The sequence below is a fragment of the Bubalus bubalis genome, chromosome 12, assembly GCF_019923935.1.
Source record: "Bubalus bubalis isolate 160015118507 breed Murrah chromosome 12, NDDB_SH_1, whole genome shotgun sequence".
NCBI classification, from domain to species: Eukaryota; Metazoa; Chordata; class Mammalia; order Artiodactyla; family Bovidae; genus Bubalus; species Bubalus bubalis.
In genome coordinates, this window is record NC_059168.1 from 15,918,504 (window position 1) to 15,934,319 (window position 15,816).

Genomic DNA, 15,816 nt, shown 5'->3' on the forward strand with positions numbered 1-15,816 from the left:
GTTAAGACTTACCTGTCGTGTTGTGATGATTAAATATCAGACGTTGCATGCCACAGAGCTCAAAGTAAATCCTTCTCTTCGTTTTTTAGTGTGCCTTGATCCTTTTGGAGTTTAATTGAAATGAACTCATTTACAGTTTTAATAGCCATTTTTACTTTCCAAAATACACTGAATTTCATTGCTACAATATGAGTTGATCTTTACACAGGCATATGAAGCAACAACAACAAAAAACCTCATTGGTTTTCAAAGGGATTTATAAAATATCATGTTCTAGATGGGCATTGAAGGGAATTATGGGGAAATAGAAGGAAATATTTTTTAGTGCCTGTACCACATACTTTTAAAATAAATTCCATTTTGAGGGTAAGGAAGGCAAACAGATACTGCTTGAAATACACTGATTTTAGAATTAGAATCCCAAAGCTGAAAGAGTTTTGCTAATTCCCTTACTTTGAACTCTGGAGAAGTTAAGTGACTTCCCTAAAGTCACATGGATCATGAGCAGCAGAATCATGACTCACATTCAGGTCTCCTGATGCTCAGTCCACTGCTCCTTCCACCACAAACAATCACTCCTGCAAGAGCCTGCGATCTCACAGTCAAAGGGCTATGGGAAGTATCCTCTCCTGTCCTTGGCTTGTATGCTGACCCAGAGCCTCTTTCTGCCTCCTGGTTCTTAAGTAAGCATTAGAAAGCAATGCTCTGACGTACCCTCCTCATGGGTCTCATGCTTGACTTTATCTTTTTCAGCAGTTCGGCAGTTTCTGCAGCTGTGCTAATAACATAGCTGGCTATTTGATTATAGCCAGATAATCAAATGCTTCTTAAACCTTATCCTCTTTTGTCCTAGATCAGTGCAAAACACCCAGGATCCATGGCATCCTGTCTTTCCTCAAGTGACACATTCTTCACCTTCTTCTTTCCCTACTGATTAGCTATGAGATCTTGTCAAGTGACTTCACCTCTCTGTAGCTCAGTCTCCTCGTCTATAAAAATGAGAAAATTATCATTACCTATCTCATAAGGATCTGGAGGAGGGCTTGGCAATCCACTCCAGTGTTCTGGCCTGGCGGATCCCCATGGACAGAGGACCCTGGAGGGCTACAGTCCATGGGGTCGCAGAGTTAGACATGACAAGCGACTAAGCACAGGGATATTGTGAGCATTAAATGAATTGCTACCCATAGCTTACTCATTACTCAGTTACTTTGTGAAACTGCCTTTTACATAGCAAGAGTTCACTCAATGCTATCACTGTTATTTTTATTACAAAGACCAAGGGCTCTGTGAGGAAACATTTTCTCATACCCACAAAGTTTCCCAGATGTGGGACCTTGCAAATTATTTGACTTCCTGCATCATGACACTCACCTTTTATAAAAGGGAAGAAAACTTGATTATCATAAAGATCCTTACAGCTCTGACAGATGTGATTGGCCTACCTACCCACTTCCTTTTCTGCAGTAACACCTCCCCATCCCTCTTCCAGTCATCCGAGACACCTGAGGCCTTGCTTCCAGTTAGTTGTCTTAATAATCCTTCCTGTCTCCGGGGCAAAATGTTACCCTGTCCCAAGAGACATTTGTAATGTTTTCTGAAGGAACAAATTACTTTTAAGGCCCAAAGGAATCACTCTCCACTGGTGGGATTTCCTTGTCAGAAAGAGACTAAGGAGCAACCTTCCTACCGCCTTGAATCAGCAGCCACTTACTCTTCTCCTAGGACCATGATGCTCACACTCAGGGCATTGTTCTCCTATAACACATTGTGCACAACACCCCCGTCAGTGTCAATAGCCCCTACCATCTCTGTTTCTATCAAAATGATTTTGTTAGGTAGATATCAGTCACTCAGCCTAACCACGAAGAGGTTACGAATGGAGTTTCTCCAACTTTAGGGCTAAGCCCATTTAGTTCATCCATGTTCCCTGCTCCTGAAGTCCCTGGTTCCCATATGCAAGTGCTGCAGGAGGCCTGAGAAAGAATGTGGGAAGTGCCCTTCTTCACGGAGGTTACAGCGAGGCAGAGGCTTGTGAGGACACTGTCACCACGATGATAATCCTCAGCTGCCTGGGCAGACACTCCCTTGTCGCTTCCTACATCCTACTTCTACCTGGGTTGGCACAGCCCTGGCACAGACCAAACACTGGGCACATGGAGAGAATAATGACATGAACACATGCAAGAGCTTTTCCTCTTATGTGTTCCATCAAGGCAGAAATGCTTCTCAGAAAATAACCAAGCAAAATTCAAATGCTTCAGTAGGATGGTTTGCTTGGGTTGCTTAATTTCCTGTGCTGTGTGCTTTGCTGTGCCTAGTCGTTCAGTCGCATCCCACTCTTTGTAACCCTGTGGACTGTAGCCCACCAGGCTCCTCTGTCTATGGGGATTCTCCAGGCAACAATACTGGAGTGGGCTGTCATGCTCTCCCCTGGGGGATCTTCCATCCCAAGGATAGAACCCAGGCCTCCCCATTGCAGGTGGATTCTTTACCGCCTGAGCCACCAGGGAATCCCAAGAATGCTGAAGTGGGTAGCCTATCCCTTTGTCAGGGGAGCTTCCCCACCCAGGAATCAAACCGGGGCCTCCCAAATTGTAGGTGGATTTTTTACCAGCTGAGTTACCCGGGAAGCCCTTAATTTCCTGTAGGGGGCGCCAAAGCAGTGTGAATTGGAAGGTTGGGAATAGATGTGTGTGCACGGCCATGTGTGAGACATACAGCTAGTGGGGACCTACTGAACAGCTCAGGGACCTCAGTTCGGTGCTTTGTGGTGACCTAGTTGGATGGCATGAGGAGGAAGGCTCAAGAGGGAGGGGATATATGTATATATATTATATAGCTGATTCACTTTGCTGTACAGCAGAAACAAGCATAACTATGAGTTGTAAACTAACTATACCCTAATTGAAAAAAAAAAAAAAAAAAGGAAAGAAAAGCAGAGGGATCTAGGGCTTCCAAAGGCAGAGGGACAAAATCTTTCTGTGAATTTTGCTGAGAGCGCATTACAACAGAGTCCAATAAATTCACCAGTATCAGCTTCCCATCCCAGCTCCCGTTTGGCTCCCAGAAAGAAAACGGAAGCCAAACTCCTGTTATTGCTCCAGCTGGAGTGGGCTGGGAGAGGGTCCTTCAGTCAGACAGGAAGGGTGTCAGGAGCAGCTACATCCTGTTTGTGCTCCACCAGTCATCACGCTTCCCAGGACTTCCTTCTCTGTGGCCTTGTCAAATTCCCTGACATTCTTTTGTCTTTTTGTTACAGCTCTGGGGCATAATCAAGCAAGGATACAAATGCAAAGGTACGTAAATGTTATTTTGTTAAAAATTTTAAATGTGACTTTTGGGGCAGAAGTCATAATTGTCTGATGGAAACTTTAAAGCTTTCCGCATTGGAGAACCAGAGGCTTTGGGGCTACTGGCAACTGAAGAGTTAATGTGCCCAGGAAAGGACTCCCTGACAGTTCATTTCCGACAGCCCAGGCTGGAATTTTATCCCAAGCAAACTACACTTATCATCCCACACACATCTAACCCCTATCTCTAAGATGTCCTGCTTATCATTAGCACACATTCAAGGTGGGAATTCTGAGGAGAGCAAGCCCAGTGGAAATACTGTATATAAGAACTTTGTCCTTCAAGGGAAAAAAAAAGAACCCATGCACATTTCTGTAATACATATACATCTCTTTCGGCTCTCACATAGCTAGTCCTGTCTCTACTAAATCACAGATGACGATGAGAGAAGAGGAGACACCTTTGCCCTTTTCAATCAGTTTGTTCATATACTCCCCCCATTTAATTGAAATTTACAGCAATTGCATAAATATATATTTAATAAATACAAATTATAGATACTTTTGTTGCTACTTGTAGATAAAAGATTTTACATATTATGTAATATGTATTATGCAGACTGTTCATACTGGTTCTTTTAAGAATCTGATAATGCTCTTGAAAAATATAATAAAACCACAGAGGGAAATGTTGTAATCACAGAATGCCTTCAGATTAATAATGTTCCCTGTGATGCCTTTTTTTCTCTGTCTTTCAGTATTTGGCTTTCATTTTACAAAGAGTAGGGAGCTTCCTTAAACCTCTATGGGAGTCACCCTTTAGTGCTCAGGGGAAAAAAAAAATCCCTTTAGTTTTCTGAATCAGTTGTCTTAGTCTAACTTGAATTGTTCCTTGATTTCAAGCAGCAAAGATACTGGTTTCTCCCCCTTATGCCCTAGACAGACAGATAGACACACACACACACACATACAATTTTATGAATATGAAAACCAATTAAACCCTAAGATCTCTGTTCATATGGTATTTTCTCTTAAAGATACGTAGAGTGAAAAGTCTAATTAAAACAGACCAAACATCATTACAATTTGATCTTTCCATGATGTCATTACAAAACCATTTGAAACTGGACCACTTAGGACTGGAGTCCCCAGGCTGCAGACCAGTACCTGCTGTCAGATCAGTGGCAGCATTAGCTTACAAATAAAGTGTATGGTATATGTAATGTGCTTGAATCATCCTCAAACCACCTTTCCTACCCCTGGTCTGTGGAAACATTGTCTTCCATGAAGAAACTGGTCCCTGGTGCCAAAAAGTTTGGGGACCACTGATCTAGAGGGAAACGGATTTGAAAATAATGAGAAAGCTCCTTTTTGGTGGCGAGAGAGAAATATACCCTTTAAAATGATCGTATCTGTCCAGTGATTCTAAGAGGAATGTAGAACTCTCATCCTAGGAAATAATTGTGCTGTTATCTTCCAAAGTGGCCCAAATTTTCTACCCCAAGTAGCAATTAACATCTACTTTCTTAACTAAAGCATCTCATGGGACGATCACAGGGTTGCTGCATGCCATTTCCAAGCCACAGCCAGTGAAACATGTTTATTGAGTGTAAGCCCACCTTGTTTTCTGTTTCTGTGCCAAGAAAGGAAGTGAAAGATGAAATCACTTGCTCTGGAAAAGGTTTGGGGACATGAAGAAGAATAGAAAATGCAGACAAATCCTGAATGGAGGGATGCCTTGCTATTAATAATGAGAGGCAGCAGCAGGTCCTGGGAGAGAGTAGACGCTGAGGCTTCTCACCCACATTCTGGCTCAGGGAGTGCATTTATGGGGACAGATCTCGGTCTGGAGAAAAGCCCCAGTCCCATGTAATTTACAACTAGTTTTGAGGACAAAGGCAACTCCTCCCCTCAGGCTGCCCCTGCTTGTTGCTCCCTGGCACTTTAATGAACTGTGTAGAAGAAACAACAGAACAAATAAAAGAGAACTTTAGGAACCCCAGGAAGGGAAGAGAGTCCTGCTGGCCCTTTTACTGCCCCTAGACACACCCTGTGGATCTGAGATTAAACACAGAAACAAGGGTGGGGGAGGGGAGTCCTGACAGCCCAAAGACCACCGTGGAAACCTGGTCTGCACCCAACACACGAGGTTCACACTAATCACCTGTGATGCTTTGGGTTGTTTCAGATTGTGGAGCCAACTGTCATAAACAGTGCAAAGACCTCCTGGTTCTGGCCTGCAGGAGGTTTGCCCGGGCACCCTCCTTGGGCAGCAGTCATGGGTCACTGCCTGGAAGTCCCTCGTTGCCCCCAGGTAATGTCCTCTACTTTTTTTCCTACTGTGATTTCTCTCTGTTCACCTTCCAATCCTGCACCTTGGGTGGGTTTTAGATCTAAAACTGGTCAGAGCCATTATTATAAACACAAAGGTCTTCTTCAGGATGAGCAGCAGTGGCTAAAAACCCTTGAACCCTGCATGCTCTCTCTGCTTTCAGGTCTCAATAACTGAGGCCAGTTTCACTCCGCTTCTGATCTGTTCCTCTAGGACCTTGCCCTTCGGACTCCTGTTGTCTGCAAACACTTTGACCGTTTGCTATGAAGCAGTCAGAGGTCAAATAATCACAACAATCACAGTAAGCTTTCCTCTTCCAGTGCAGGATGAGGTGTTTGAGTTCCCTGGTGTCACTGCTGGACACCGAGACCTGGACAGAAGAGCCATCACACTGGTCACAGGCTCCTCTGGCAAGATCTCTGTGCGGCTGCAGCGGGCCACCACCAGCCAGGCCACCCAGACCGAGCCTGTGTGGTCAGAGGCTGGCTGGGGGGACGCAGGGTCCCACACCTTCCCGAAAATGAAGTCCAAGTTCCACGACAAAGCAGCAAAAGACAAAGGCTTTGCCAAGTGGGAAAATGAAAAGCCCAGGGTGCAGGCTGGTGTGGATGTTGTTGACCGAGGCACCACGTTCGAACCTGACCAGGATGAAGCAGACATGGATGAGACCAAACAGGATGGTGAGGTCAGTGCTGGTCAAACCACAAATAAAATCAGAAGAGGGAAGCAGAACGGGACTGAGATGAGCGTTATAGCGAATCCACAAGGCACCCTGGTAGTTTTGAAAGCAGAGTGGTTGTGAATTAAGATATATCACTTTTGTTTTTTTAAAGACATACCACTTTTAGTCTTGCTGTTGGCTAATTATGTGACTCTGGACAAATGGTCTCTTCTCCTTGGACCTCAGTTTCATCATGTATAAAACTGAACCAAGGGACTTCTGGTGGTCCAGTGGTTAGAATTTCACCTTCCGATGCAGGGAATGTGGGTTTGATCCCTGGGCAGGGAGGTAAGATCCCACATGCCTCTTGGCCAAAAAAACAAACATAATGGAAACAATATTATAACAAATTCAACATAGGCTTTGAAAATGGTCTGCATCAAAAAAAACAAATCTTAAAAAAAAAAACCACACACATCTGAACTGAATGGGTTCTAAAACTCATTGAAGACTTTCCTGTCTGTGTACTGATGTGATGTCCAGGGACCCTTGTGTGTATCCAATATATCAGTTCACTATACCCACCAGCTTAGTTTTCCAACTAGAATCAGGGCGCACACTCAGAGAAGGCAGTGGAAGCAAAAAAGTTTGCAGACGGAGAATTGGAAACTCTTGCCCTTACTTAAAAAAAAAAAAAGGCTTTTGACAGCATCATGGGGGAGAGGGTGGTGAATATCAGAGGTTGTGGGGGCTTCAGGATTCTATAAGAGTCTTTGCCTCCACACAAAAATGATGCTCAAATCATCCAAAGCAAATTGGGACGCATATGGAATATGTTACAATAAGCTGAAAATATAAATTGTTTCAAGATGGACTTAGATAAATTTATTAGTCAACAGTCTATAGTGTATTAAGAAAAAGATTTGAGGAAATTGGTGTCATATTCCTAACCTTTAAAGCAATGTCATGGAAGGCAGCCATTGCCTCCCTACTGAATCACAAACAGAATATTAGGTTAGGCAGAGATCCTACTGGATCAAGCCGATGCTCTTTATTCTTATGATTGGACCTCCACATTCCACTTGTCATCAGATCTCAGCACAGTCTCCATAGTTATCTATGATGAGAAAAATGTCAGTGACCTTTAACCAAAATTCCTTCCTCATTGAAGACAGTAAGGATACCACACATGGTAGTCAGTCATACGAAGTTTACTGTAAGTTCCTGCTGAGCCATTGTTTCCCTCTTATAACAATAACTTCTAAAACAGCTTTATTGAGATATTATAACATTTCCCCATCTAAAGTATGTAATCCAGTGGGTTTTCGTCTATTCACAGAGTTGCAACCATCACCACAATCTAATTTAAGAACATTTACACCATGTGCTGGGTGGACTACATGGTCTTTTAATTCTCTCTAAATCATGAGAGCAGAAAATACTGGTCATTTGTGATGTTCCCTCAAAATTATCTGATAAATTGCTTTCTGGGGATAGTTTTATTTTACCAAGAGAGATCCCTTGGTACAGCAGGCTCTGATTCATGTTGCAGGATGGCTGACTTCAGCTGAGGACACTGAAGGCAATTGTGTTGGCATTTGGAAGGAGCAAGATAAGAAACTCTGAAGAACACTCCAACGCTCAGGAAGTTATCTGAAAAGATCCCTGGACATTCACTGGCTTGTGATGCTGTGGGATCTATGACGAAACTATGGGCCAGAGGATTTACCCTATGAACTATTTATTTCCTCCTCCCCTGCTCCTAGTGAGGTGCCACAGAGAGATGTGTTATGTCGTTGGTGATTTCCTCTCCGTTCTCTAGAGCCATTTATATACGGGTGAAATGGAAGCTTTTGGGCATGTACTTGATATTCATTCTCTAAACTCAGACTACTTTTCTGTGAGAATGTTCCTTCAGTGTTTTTATAAACTTCTGAGGGGGGTGTTTAACGAGGAGTCAATTTAATGGTCTTTTTGGGTGCTTTTTGGATGGGACCAGGACTTAACATTTTATTGAGAGACAAGGAAGCTCTTCTAGGCTTGGAATGCAGTGGTTCTTCTAATAATGATCTGTTGCAAGGAGAAGCTGTTTACATTGTTCTTACCATACAAAGTGAAACAAACCACACTTTTATAATCACATGTCTTACCAATTCTGCATCACTAGGTAGCCATGATAGATACATCCATGAAAACTCTCCTAATATTTATAATTGCCATGGGGAAAAATTCACTAAATGCTTGTCCCATCTGACTAGGTTTAGCCATCTTTCCTAAGACTGCTATTAATAAGTATCAATAGCAATTTTAAAAATAAATTCAAGTTTTAGGGAATAAACTTAAGGAGAAAAACAAACCATCCCTCCAACCACATACTGAAATATTTTAAAAACTCAACCAGCAATTTTTAAAACCTCAAAATAGTTTTAAGACTTTTGTTTGTTGAAAAAGAAAAAAAAATTTGGTTGTGAAAGAGAGCTGGCATGTTCTTCCTAAGAAATTGCCATCCATGGTTAAAAAAAAGAGAGAGAGAGAGACATAGAAAGCAAATCACCACAAACTGCCTCTGATTAACATTTCATTTAAACTTTTAAAGTATCAGGATTTTGAATATCTTCCTTTGACTCAGCATTACTAGACACGGGTCTGTTTCTTACATGATGAATTAGGAGAAAGCACTTGGTTCAAGATATTGAAAAATAGAGGTGGGTTTGAGCCTAGGGGTGAGGAGAATGACCTGCTACCAAGTGACCAGTCAGAAACTGGATCCACAGAGGCACACTGGTCTGCATCTGGAAGCAAGCCATGTAAGACTGAGTTTCTCTGGGGGGCAGTCGCTTCAATAAAGAAATGCCTTTCTTCTCACTTTCCATTAGGTAAATGAGGACAGTTCTGTTCAGGAAGCACTTGTTGAGTACCTGCTCTGGGCAGGTCCTGTGTTAGATGCACAAAGAGGAGCAACCCTTCATCTCTCCCCTTGGAGATGAGAGTCTGTGCGTGTTAAGGCAAGGTGGCTCTCGAAAATACTGTTTCAAATTTGCTAGAACTGACTTAACCAGGTCAAACAGATCCAGAGATCAGTTTGCAAAAATAATGCAAATTAAATAAAGTTATTAGGTGAGGGGTCATGATTAAGCTAGAAAATATAAGAACTCACCATTTGCAAGCACCTCAGAAAGCAAACAGCCATTCTCAGCATTGGTTCTATGTATATGCACTCTCTATTCCTATTCATAAATGCAATGAAATACATGTTATCAAAATTAATAACAGAAAATGGCAATTTAAGTACAAGAAAACTTTCTTGTGTGTATGTCTTGTTAAGGAATATTAAGACTTATTTTTCATCTCAAAGCAGTTATTTTACTTGCCATTTAGTTTGTGTTATTTTTGAGATTTCAAATATACGGAAAGTTTTATATGATCAGCCTTCCTGTGACAAAGATACTAAATGAAACTGGAGTAAAAACAAACCAAAAAAAATAATAAAACAAGCATATTTGTGTGTATATATGTATATAAATTATTTTGTATATGTGTGTTTATATATATACATGGCTAGTGGTTAGGATTCAGTGCTTTCACTGCTTCCATGGCCCAGGTTTAATCCCTGGTTGGGAATTGAGACCACTCAAGCCATGCGGCAAAAACAAAAACAAAACCAGTGAGTATTATTAGATACCAGCGGGCTTCCCTGATGGCTTAGCAGGTAAAGAATCTACCTGCAATGCAGGAGACATAGGAGACACAGGTTTGATCCCTGGGTCAGGAAGATTCCCTGAAGGAGGAAATGGCAACTCACTCCAGTATTCTTGCTGAAAAATCCCACGGACAGAGGAGCCTGGAGGGCTACAGTCCAAAGGGTCACAAAGAGTGGGACATACTTGAGCAAACACACACAAAGGAAATATTAGAAATGGCAATTGAGTCTTCATTGAAAGATGTACAAACTGGATTGATGCTTTTCCAGATCTGTCTAAACAAGAGTGATCCTAATTGATATTTTGAACACTTTATGTGGAGTGACTATTTCCTGAAGTAATGATGTCCCCAGATTTCCATGGTAACAGAGTCTTTCCAAAAATCAAACAAGTTTGTTATTTGACAATGAAGGCAGGACACCTACAGAAGGAAGTGCCAAACTGTTACTGATGGCAGGAAGCTTAAGCATCCTGAAGATAAATATCTGGGTTTTTGACCGAGGAGGTAAATTCAGTCAAATGAGATTCCCACAGCACACCTTTGGCATGCAATCCACAGCCAGATTTAAATCCCATCTCTGCCAGTTGTAGTCATGAGATCCTGGGCAAGTTATGTACATATCTTTGAGCCTCAGTTTTCACGTTTGAAAAGGAGAGAATTCACTACCTTCTTCAGCTACCTGTGTGTGTGTGTTCAGTTGCTCAGTCATGTCCAACTCTGTGACCCCATGGACTGTAGCCCTCTAGGCTCCTCTGTCCATGCGATTTTCCAGGCAAGAACACTGGAGTGCGTTGCCATTTCCTCCTCCAGGGGATCTTCCTGACTGAGGGAGCAAACCCTTGTTTCCTTCATTGCAGGTGGATTCTTTACCCCTAAGCCACGGGGAAAGCCTTCTACCTTATAGCGTTTTAAAGATCAAGTCTAATAATACATGTAAAAGTACTTTGTAAAGGCCTTATAAGAATATTATTTTATAGTCAAATAGGGTTCTTTTCTAAACTTGTCTTCAGACTACATACTTATATGACTGTTCTTTGGAGGCTCTAAATCCAACTTTTAACTAAATTTTGTGTCAAAGAATTAAACAAATATTCACAGGGTTTTATTTTTTATTCCTGGCACTGTGTGTGTATAGGGTCAGCTCTGTTCTGTTTTCTAACATTGGTTATTCTCACTCTGTTTGAAAATAGATAGATGAGATTATGAAACCAAATGGGTAAAATGTAAATAAGCTTAGAGAAAAAGATCAAAGTATAAAGGTGCTTAAGAGGTTGACCTTTTGAAAGAATTTATTTTACTACAGGGATACAAAAGGAAAATAAAACAACTTTTTAAATAAAAAGTATTCCATTTATTTGACATCTGCAATGTATTCCATAACTACTGAAGGTGGTAATGATAGGAAACTACTTGAATTTAAGGTTCATCAGAAAACTGCTTCCTCCATGCTTCATCCAAAGCTTGCTTGCTGAAGTTTAGAGAGTACTCAGACCTCAAACAAAAATATTTATTCTCTTCTTAAGAGGTTAATGGCAACCACGTTGGAATTCACATCTATTCAGAATCTAAGTGACTTGCAGTTTACACAAAATAGCATAAGGAAAGCATCACATGGGGCATTCTATAAAGCAGTGGACCCTAATGCTTCAAAAATAAAATGGCTTTAAAAAAAAAAGTAGAAAGAGGGATGGAGCAGTTATGGCTCAACCAAAACCCAAAAACAAATTGAGGTGTTGTAAACATTGATTGGATTCTGGACCGAAAAATAAATAAAGCAGACATTTTGGGGAGGGCAATTAAATATTTAAATATTTAAATTTGGGCAATTAAATGACATATGGAATGAATGTTATTAATTCACTCCAGTCTGAGATTTTGTGGTTATGTAGGAGAATGTCTCAGAGAAGGAAATGGCAACCCACTCCAGTCCTCTTGCCTGGAAAATCCCATGGATGGAGTAGCCTGGTAGGCTGCAGTCCTTGGGGTTGCTAGGAGTTGGACACGACTGAGTGACTTCACTTTCACATTTCACTTACATGCATTGGAGAAGGAAATGGCAACCAACTCCAGTGTTCTTGCCTGGAGAATCCCAGGGACGGGAGAGCCTGGTGGGCTGCTGTCTATGGGGTTGCACAGAGTCAGACACTACTGAAGCAACTTAGCAGCAGCAGCAGCAGCAGCAGGAGAATGCCTATTTTTAGGAGATACCTACTGAAGTAGTTAGGGATGAAGTATCAATATCTGCAATCTACTTTGAAATGGTTCAGTAAAAAGGAAAGCATTTTCTGTAGAGTGATAAAGCAAATGTGGCAGGATGTTAACAATTGTTATATTAGGTAGAGCGTTATGTAATAGGGAAGAACCTTTGTATTCTATTAGAAGCTAATCACTAAAGGGATGTTGCCTATAAGCTTAAATTATATATAATGGTGCATCTCTGGGAAACTTGCCTCCCAGGTAATGAGCATTAAGCTAAAATACCTTTGTTTAGCTCACAGGAAACAACCTGACCAGGCCTGCCTGTGAATGACTACAGGCAGGAAGAAATTAACATCCCTTTAGGAGGCTGACAGGAACCAGGAAATGTTTGACCTTACTTGTCCTCCTTTTAGTTCAAAAGAAGCCTGAATTCTAACTCAGGCAAGATGGTTCTTTGGGACATGAGTCCACCATTTTCTCAGACTGCTGGCTTTCTAAATAAAGCTGCCACTCCTTGCTCCAAAAACTTATCTTTTGATTTATTGGCCTGTCTTGCAGCAGGCAGTACAAACTTGGACTTGATACAAGTTACTACAAATTTTGTTGTAGTCAGTCAAAATCCTTGTTGCTCATGGCTAGCCAGCCCTGGTTGGGGAATTTTCAGGTAAGGCCTTAGCAGGTGCTGGGGTCCCTCGTCCTGAGGATCTTGCCTTTGAATTTCCCTGAGGCAGCACCGGCTGCCACAGTGTTTGGCAGTCAGAGCAAGGAATCAACATTTGGGAGCCAATGGGATACATACAGTATGCTAAGTCATCCTGGTGTAAACAGTTGGGCCTTTATTTCCTCTCTAGGGCTTTTTCTCTGAAAGAGTCAATTTATTTTGTATTTGAATAGGGTACCCTTTTGCTGCTGCTGCTAAGTCACTCCAGTCGTGTCCGACTCTGTGTGACCCCATAGACGGCAGCCCACCAGGCTCCCCCGTCCCTGGGATTCTCCAGGCAAGAACACTGGAGTGGGTTGCCATTTCCTTCTCCAATGCATGAAAGTGAAAAGTGAAAGTGAAGTCGCTCAGTCGTGTCTGACTCTTCGCAATCCCATGGACTGCAGCCTACCAGGCTCCTCTGTCCATGGGATTTTCCAGGCAAGAGTACTGGAGTGGGGTGCCATCGCCTTCTCCATGGTACCCTTTTGGAGAGAGGCAAAAGTGGTTGGACTTTTACCTGATTTATGAACTGGTTCATTTGTATCTTTGGATGCATTTGTGTGTATATTATGTATTTTGCTTGTCATGAACTTCCTGTCTTTAAAAATGGAGAATTTTAAATGATCAACTAATTTCAACTATCCCTAAAGCAAGTCTTCTGAGGCTTATTTTGAATAAGACAAATGCATGGGTGGGAGGATGATAATATTTTATTGTAACAATGTGTGGCCATAGTACCTGTTGGGATCTTCACAAGGGGTTTAGGCAGGGTTATCTTGGGGCCCTGTGCCCCAAATACTGTAACCTTTCTTGTATTAATTATGTCATTTATGGTCTACTGTGTTGTTGGTATTTGTAAAACCCCAAGACCAAACTTGAGGGTTTATTTAGGATTTTGTGTGTGTTCTTTGGGTTTTTCATTTTGTTTGGTATTGTTCTCCATTTACAGCCAAAGAAATTTTGTGATATTTAAGACTTTTACTGATGTCAAATGGAAGAAAGGATCAGGAAAAAAAAAAAAAGGAAAAAAACCTGTCTGTTCTTGTCCAAGAGTGGGACATCCCCAAGAAGAAGAGAAAGGTTCCAGTTGGCTCCTAAAATCACCAAAATCTATGAATAGAAGTGTCTTTTCCATAAATATTATTATAAAAGGGTATTGCCATCTAGAAAGGTTAGCTTGATTTCTCACATCTGCCAGAAACCCAATTTGAATACAATCTCTTTTGTAACTGATGGGCTTTATATTGCTGTACCTGATTCATGACTGAATATCTGGAATGGGAGCTTTAAGGTCCCTGTGTTTGTGTGTTTGTATGTGTATAATAGATGTGTGGCACTGCCAAAATTAATCTGTAAAAGAGCTCTATTTAATTAGTTTAAAGGAAATTAAGCACTTACATAAATACTCAAACATATAAGACATTGGCCAGAATACATTTTAGGTTCATAAATACTCAGTATTGAATTAATATCTGGTATACGCTAAGTTGCTTCAGTCGTGTCCGACTCTGTGCGACCCCATAGATGGCAGCCCACCAGGCTCTTCTGTCCCTGGGATTCTCCAGGCAAGAACACTGGAGTGGGTTGCCATTTCCTTCTCCATTGCATAAAAGTGAAAAGTGAAAGTGAAGTCGCTCAGTCGCGTCTGACTCCTAGCAACCCCATGGACTGCAGCCTACAAGGCTCCTCCGTCCATGGGATTTGCCAGGCAAGAGTACTGGAGTGGGGTGCCATTGCCTTCTCCGAATATCTGGTATATCTGATGTTAAAGTTATCTTGGGCTTCGCAGGTGGCTCAGTGGTAAAGAATCTACTTGCCAATTCAGAAGACATGGATTTGATCCCTGGGTTGGGAAGATCCCCTGAAGGATGAAATGGCAACCCATTCCAATATTCTTGCCTGGAAAATCCCAAAGGCAGAGAAGCCTGGAGGGCTACAGTCCATGGGGTTGCAAAGAGTCGATTGAGCACATATGCAATCATTAAAGTTACCTTAAGCTTTCTGGTTTGATTAATACAGACATGGTTTTACAGTTATGAATTTAGGTATAATACTTTTATTGTACATATGTTTACTAGAAATCAAATAAGACCTTATTATTCCTGTTACAAAATTTGTCAGCAAGAAAAATAAACGATATGACAAAGCTTTTAAGTAAATAGAGGTAAATGAGATAAGAGTTTTCCGTAATCTTTAGGAATATTATGTTTTGGGAATGTCTAACTAAAATAGTCTCTCCAGATTTTTGTAACTTTAAACTAAATTAAATGAAGAGAATTCATTGACTATCTGAGTCATTTCAAATAGGATAAAATAGTGGAACATTAATTGCTGGGCAGGTCTAAGTTTACCTACCTTTGCTTCTTAGGAGAGGAAGACCAAAGCATAAGTTTATCAATCAGTAAATGCTGATATGATAAACAGATACAGTCACTGTATTATTTTTAAAGCTTTTTTTGAAGATTTGTAATTTTAAAAGTTGTGAAACAAAGAAATCCTTACTACTTTTCTTACCAGAATTCATTAGAAAAGCAACAGTTAGAATAAAAAAAAAGCAAGCTCCATTTGCAGAGAAACTAGAAGAGATCTGAAATCTTAGGCCCAATAGAGGAAAGATAACCAAAAGCATCAGAGGTTGATGAGAGAGGCTTGTAGGAGAACATGAAGAGAAGCTGCAGTAGTAGAGAGGGATTCAGCAGCTAAAATATAGACAAAGGAACAACTAGCAGGCAGGAACAAATATCCCTCTCAGCATGTAGGGGCAGATTCCTTTTAAAACAGAAGCAACGATACCAGCAGGAGCTTCCTGGATCTGGTCTGGTTTTGAGAAGCAGTAGAGAATGAGCACACAGATGAAACATTTGTAAGACATGACCTGTCTATTATATAAAGAGACTATATATATATATTTATATTATATATTATA

General features: G+C 41.2%; 1 protein-coding gene across 12 annotated transcripts in view; it reads left to right on the forward strand.

The window, feature by feature from the left end:
• The window catches only part of RASGRP3 (RAS guanyl releasing protein 3), a 93,348-nt gene extending 83,553 nt beyond the window's left edge, over positions 1–9,795 (forward strand). For 10 of the 12 annotated variants that reach the window (XM_006069507.3, XM_006069506.3, XM_006069508.3 and 7 more), the window contains 4 exons: positions 3,263–3,299; positions 5,482–5,607; positions 5,946–6,310; positions 7,839–9,795. In XM_006069507.3, coding sequence (XP_006069569.1) covers positions 3,263–3,299; positions 5,482–5,607; positions 5,946–6,310; positions 7,839–7,847 — 537 coding nt within the window. In that variant the 3' untranslated portion in view covers positions 7,848–9,795. Of the gene's footprint in view, positions 1–3,262; positions 3,300–5,481; positions 5,608–5,838; positions 6,311–7,838 lie in introns of those variants that run through there. The other 2 variants (XM_044925820.1, XM_025260866.2) reach the window with 2 other exon arrangements.
• Positions 9,796–15,816: the final 6,021 nt, after the last annotated feature.